Raw genomic sequence first — 6,779 nt, 5'->3', positions numbered from 1 at the left:
GGTAAACCCCGGCTCCAGATGGTAATAATAACAATGACGGCCAGTATGTTATGGCAATGGCTCATCCCCCAGGGCAACTCCCCCCACAATGTCCCAGCACCTATGCCAGCAGCGATGGCCACAGTCCAGATGCCTCCAAAGTCCACAACAACAGTTGGCAGCAACAGTTGGCACCACCAGTCTCTCTCCTCCTGGTGCTGCTTCTCTAGAATTCCTCCTCAGGTCTCAGGATTCAAAACCACCCCAGCCTTCTCTTTTCCTTTCCTTTTCTATCCTTCCTCCTTCCCCTCACGCCAGCCACACCCAAAGCCAACTGCAGCTGTCCCAATCTTTTCCTTCCCAGTCAAGCTCCTGCGAGCACTCTCAGGCAGTCCCCGCTACATACTACTGCCATTGAAGAGCACTCAGGAGCTACAGCTGGTTCAGAATACTGAGGCATAGACATTTTTTGCTATTTCTTGTTATGCCTATGTAACACTGTTGCTGTACTGACTCTTAATAGGCTTGTGGGTGTGATTCAAGGTGCTGGTTATTATCTACAAAGCCGTCAATGGCATACGGCCAGGCTATTTACAGCACCATCATTCTCTTATTGTTTCTGCCCGTCAGAGTTAGTAGAGAGGGCATAATCCAGTTTCCTTCTATTAAACAATGTTATCTTGTTGAACCATGGAAACAAGCCTTCGCAGTGGCAGCACTTTTGCTCTAGAACAGCATTCTTTCAAAATCAAGAAATTGAGTAGTTTGGGTCATAGGAGGAAGCAGTTGCACAAATTTCATTTTCATCATCCCTTTTCAAAGGGAGAAACGTACATATATGTAGGTACTAGAACTAGATCCAGCCATCTCCACCTTCTTTTGTTCATTTGTAATCAAAATAATTAAAGTCAGTTTTTGTATATCACTATATTCATCTGCATTTTAAGAATGTAACAAGAAAGCAGCAATAGATTATAAAAGCTAGCTATTTATAGCTGGTTATAAAAAGTATTTAAATGTTTATAAAAACTGTTATCATCCATATGTTATGAAATAGGGTGTCCTTTGTTTAAAAATCACAACTTTATTTGTTTTGCAAATGAATGTGTGTGTTTTCATATACAGTAGGCTGCAATCCTACATACGTATCCAGAAAATTTGTGAGTCTGAATATAATGTGACTTATTTTCTGTAACATTTGCATAGGGCTACACCCTAAATAATTATTCCCATTGTTTCTTACATCTATATTAAGGAGTCAATTGTGGATGAGCAAGAAAGCAACAAAGATGAAAACATCCATCTAAGAAGATTTCTGAGGGTTCTGGCCAATGTACTTATAATATGTTGCTTATGTGGAAGCGGCTACCTCATTTATTTTGTTGTGAAACGATCCCAGGCCTTTTCAAAAATGCAAAACATTGGCTGGTATGAAAGAAACGAAGTAAGACAACAATGTTTTTAAACATTTGTATAGTACTGGCACTGCTTCTGTTGCCCGGTTCAGACAAAAGTCATCTGTTCCTGCGTTGTACTTTGATTGCTTTTAGCTTTTATTAGTACCTTCGGGACCATCTCTTTTCAAATGAATCTGCCTCTCTGGGCATATGATCCAGAAGAAGAAGGTGTTTCAGAATTCACCATCCAAGAGAGATAGAGAACCCTAAAATGATTGCTGCATCCCTTGGAATAGCTTCTTTCCAGATGTTCTGGTTGCACCTGTTTTGCTATCACTTAGAAAGCAGTAAAAAAAATTGTAGAGCCTTGGGAATTTAAACAGCTGTTCACATTACTTTTTATGGGATGGGGGATGGAAGTGAAGCTCTTTTTGTTTTAATATTAAATTCACTCACATTCTGGTCTTCATTTTTCAGCATGAATAGAATTGTAGGACAGCTAATGGAGGCAATAATAGAGCCCACTTTCACTTTCACACAAGAATAAAGTCAAGATGATGACTGCCGTGGTATGACCGAAGCTCCTAATACTATAAACAGAGTTTGGTCATCCATGACCTCCCGTCCTTTATTTAACCTTTGCTAGCCCTGTGATAGTCCCATTTCAGTGAAGAGTTTCCAAGCTTCTCAGTCAGCAGCAGGTGTGCATTTAGCTGATCCCTTGTGACAAAAATTCTCTTTTCTCTTTTTTGCAGGTTGAAATTGTTATGTCACTACTTGGAATGTTTTGCCCTCCACTGTTTGAAACTATTGCAGCCTTAGAAGATTATCATCCTCGCATTGGGCTGAAATGGCAACTGGGACGCATCTTTGCACTTTTCCTGGGGAATCTGTATACTTTCTTACTGGCCTTAATGGATGACGTCAAGGAAAAGGTGAAGAATGTAAAAGGGCATACACTCATATATATGTAATCAGCCTTGCCTATTATTTAACAGTGCCCCATATTTCGTGAGTCACTGTTAGCTTTGGCTTTTTAAACTGCTTTAATAGGAGAAAAAATATATAAAATCTAGCTGCACAAAAGAGAGATTTGGAAAACCTTCTTACTTTGGATTTACAAAAGGAATGTATATAATAATAGAAAGTCTTTCTTAGAAGAGAGAAAAAGGAATTTTTCAAGCTGCTCCTTGAAAGAGACAAAGAGATAGTGATAAGAAATCAGCTTGTGGGGTACTACTTGATGGGACTAAAGATTAAGCTTTTTAAAAATGAAAAGATTTATAAAGTGAATTTGTTTGACAAAGGGTTAAATATATATTCCATATAACTTCTTGTAGCTGTTAATGGAAGTTCTTTTTCATCTAGACTGTATGTCTAAGCTTTAAATATTTATTTGTGAGTGGGAAAAGATTTCTGCTGTCTTATTTGTTGGAGAAAAATATAACTTTGGATTATAAAATTGAACATTTTTATTAAAATTAAAATATATAGGTTAATATTTCTGGTACCTCTTAGCAGACTTTTGCTGATTAGGACTGAATGATTGGGTTTTTTTGTAATTTGACTATGGATAAGATGTGAGATATAGGAAGAAGAGATTATTTTTAACTGAAGTATTATTTTTATCGAAAATATTAAGTTAGCTAAATTGCTTGTACTTATATGTAAGGAGAGGGAAGCCATTTTTATATAGCTTTTCTTTTATTTTTCTTTATTTTTTTCTATTTTTCTTTATTTTTTTCTATTTTTCTTAATTTATTTTACTTTTTTTATCTTTGTATTTGTAAATTTTATTTTTTAAAAAAAAGGTATAATCACATATCTACTACATTTGTTGTGATGGCCATTCATTGTTTGTGCTGAAGCATCCCAGAATAAGCCATTTTCCACCAATAATGAAATTTGGTTGAGTTCCAGATGACCTCAAAACAATTTGTTTTCATTACTGTTATAATATGTGGAATCTTGTTAAAGCGCCAGCATGCAGTTTAAATAACTAACACTCTTGTATTACAATTTTTTTCTCACTTAATTTTATTTCAGTCATTAACAAGTACAAGGTAACTGGTATTGAACAATTCAAACCATTCTAAATAAAATTGTCAATGTGAGAATAGTTTTAAAAAGTGCATACAGAGAAAAAGTTTTGGCTAAAGGATAATATTAAATCAGAATATGCTCAAGGTTTGCCCAGGCTACATGCATACAACAAGAAGAAATTAAAATTAGAAATCTGGATAATACAAAGTTGGAATAGCAATTTAAAATACAAGTACACAGAAACACACACACACACACACACATACATGAAACCATAAAATTATCCAGAATTACCCTTTTTTCCTATTGCAGCTGACTGAAGAAGGTGTGATCAGGAACATCACACATTGGACTATCCTAACCTTCCATAACTCAACTTCAAGGAATGGAAGTGCTCTTATTCCACCTCCAATGGATCCAGCTGATATACCTCGAGGACCTTGCTGGGAAACAACTGTGGGAATAGTAAGTAAATAAAAGCAGTTATGCTGTACAGTGCTTCAGACAATGTTCTGATAGAGTTCATTCCAGTCAAATTAATAGCAAATTATAGTCCATGCACTTGAAAATCATTTAATAGATTCAGAAAGCAGTTATCAGTCTATAAACTTTTATAAAAAGAACTACAGGAATAAGATAAGTGATTAAATGTTCCTCTAACATATCTTCTCCATCTTTACCAAGTATTGACATGGATACTTAGTTCAACTACACCAAATATAGTTTTCCATATTCCTATTTCATAAACCTTTTTTTATTTCCATAGCTTTATTTCAGATCACTGAGGATATTTCCAAAGAAGATTTGCATAAGGAAATGGTTGGCTTCCTTTACCATTTATTCTAGTCAATTATATTTTCTGACAGAGGGGCTACTTTTCCTAATTTACACAGGTCAATCTTTGATTTCAACATTTATTTTATTTATTTATTTTTATAAGATTAACCAATTTGATTGTGGTGTAAGGATAAATTTTCACTGAAAGGGAAAGCAATAACTTCAGCAATAACTGAAAGGGAAAACAAATTGCCTATCAATATTTTGGGTTTATCCCGGCTTTTAGTTACCCCATCCCTAAAATGGGCATCCATTTCAACTCCATGCCATCAGAAATTCCACCTCCTACATACTTCCTCCAGCGGTTTGAAAGCAGGCTTTTGTAGGTTTAGGCTGGAACATTTTATTTTGTGACTAGCCTTGTAAGCCATGACCTACCGAGGTCCTACTACAGTGTTTCTTAAAGTGTAATCCCGTGGAGGTTCCCTAAGATCCTGTCATGGCTCCATGAAAGAATCAGGATTTGTCAGTCTATGTTAAAAAAAATATATATAATATTAAAATCTCATCAAACAATTGGTGGGTGCTGCAAGTATAAGCAGCAAAGGCATCGATTTTAATTTTTAATATGATAAATACTGACAAATATAACTCATGCAAACAAAGCTTTTTTGTTGTCCTTCATAATTTTTAAAAGTGGAAAGAGGTTCTGAGAGAAAATATTTAAGAAACAATTTCCAAGTAGATGATATTTATAAGATTTTCCATTTGATGATATTAACATAGCATGGTGGCTAAGAGCTTTGCCTCGTATAAAAACCTTGTAGAATTCTTTTTTAAAAAAAAAAACAAATATTGTTTCTTTCTTTTCGTAGATTTCCATAGTTTAGGCTTTCCAATTTCTGCAAAGTTCAATATTTCATTTTTTCAATAACTTGAAGAAAACTGATTTCTCATGTGAAAATGATGACGTGCTAGAACTCTGCATTTATTTATTTATTCTCCTAAAACTCCCTAAACAAGACAGGGAAAAGGTAGATAGATTTTTAAAAAATGAAACAATAATGAAAAGGAAAGCAATCCAGCTTCCTGAAAAGTCTTGGCTAATACTAAAATTTAATTGATTATAAAAGGGCTGGAAAGAAAGGACTTCTTTTTAAAGTGATGGCTTTGTTTGTCTAAATAAATGTGCATTTTGATACTTTAACTTTGCATGTATAAATTTAACATGCATTAAGCACACAGCATTATTTACCTGCCCAAGTCAATCCTTGGCAGGCAGGATGAATCCTTCTTCAGCTGCTTTCCAACTGTTTTGAAATCCCATAAGTAGATACCTATTGCCCAGCTAGAGCAAAGAGATTGACCTTTGTTCTTCTGGAAGAAAAAGGTTTGAGAGGTACTATCCAATAGAGGATGTGGTAGCTGGACAATACTGGATAATATGCCAGCTGCTGCTAAATTCCCATCTCAACAAGATTTTTAAGCCAATTTAAGCATTTTTTAAGACTAAATATGGTGCATTTCATTTGGAGAGTAGGCTAATCAGGTCATTTAATTGTGGCCTTCATCATTGTAGTGAGATATTATTTATTTCCATTAATTTATAGTTTTCTGAAATTTTCTTCTACACGCTGACTTTTACAGAATTATTGGTTTCCTTATAGATTGCCATGCCACTTAATAGTCTATTAAGGCTTTCACCTTGACAGCTTTGGGCATGGAGGGAATTAATATAGTCACTGTCTTGAGGATGGGTGCGATGGGTCCACTTACCAAGGGTTCACCCTCCGAGCTGTCGTCTGAGGCGTCCACCGGCCCTGTGGTGTAGGCTGGAGTTCCTTCCCCACGTTGGGCAGAGTTTGGGGATTCCACAGTCTTTATCACTCTCATGATGGGTTCTTTTGGCTTAGCTGGGGACTTCCCGGATTTACTGGCCGGTGATCTGTCTGGGTTGTGCTGGGGAGCTTTCAAGCGGCATTCTACAGCCCAATGCCCCTCTCTCCTGCATTTGAAACAGCCCGTTGGCTTCTTGGTCATAGCCGGTGGCTTCGATGGCTCACACATCGGCTCAGGCGGCGAGCGGCCCCATGGTTTTCCTCGGCGGTGCCTCTTCAGTAGGCTGATCTCTGCTTCCTCTGCCAGGACGTACCACTCGTCGAGTTGGTGTGGGTCCCCCCGGGGCAGGCAAGCATCATACAGGTTGTAATTTAGGCCATCTTTGAAATGGCTAAGGAGGATGTCTTCTAGCCAGTTCAGCTTGCTGGCAATGGCCCAGAATTCTTGTGTATATTCAGCTACTGGGCGTCTGCCTTGCCTCACCGGGAGTTGGGGACAGACTGAAGTTGGTTGGTGTGGTATTCTGATTTATGATTTAGTGCTCCCAGTCAGTAGTATTATTAATATAATCAGTCATATGTTTAGTCTGGATTGGGATTTTTATCCACCTATTAAGTTCTTTCCTGGGATAGGCAGATATTGTTGTTTCGATAGTGTTAAAGGTATCATCACAGGATTTAAGCTGTTCCAAATAAAGATGCCTTTTGCAATGAACTAATGGTAATTCTCCTCCTCCTCCTCTTC

General features: G+C 36.9%; 1 protein-coding gene across 1 annotated transcript in view; it reads left to right on the top strand.

Moving 5' to 3' along the window:
* The window catches only part of TMC2 (transmembrane channel like 2), a 39,712-nt gene that overhangs the window by 22,210 nt on the left and 10,723 nt on the right, over positions 1 to 6,779 (top strand). Inside the window, exons 8-10 of the mRNA XM_029285455.1 lie at positions 1,235 to 1,423; positions 2,132 to 2,311; positions 3,732 to 3,884. Coding sequence (XP_029141288.1) covers positions 1,235 to 1,423; positions 2,132 to 2,311; positions 3,732 to 3,884 — 522 coding nt within the window. The remainder of the gene's footprint in view (positions 1 to 1,234; positions 1,424 to 2,131; positions 2,312 to 3,731; positions 3,885 to 6,779) is intronic.

The sequence above is a fragment of the Protobothrops mucrosquamatus genome, unplaced genomic scaffold (genome assembly GCF_001527695.2).
Source record: "Protobothrops mucrosquamatus isolate PMUCROS unplaced genomic scaffold, P.Mucros_1.0 scaffold_177, whole genome shotgun sequence".
Classification (NCBI taxonomy): Eukaryota; Metazoa; Chordata; class Lepidosauria; order Squamata; family Viperidae; genus Protobothrops; species Protobothrops mucrosquamatus.
Note: the sequence above shows the minus strand (reverse complement) of the source record. Positions and strands in the feature narration are given on the sequence as shown.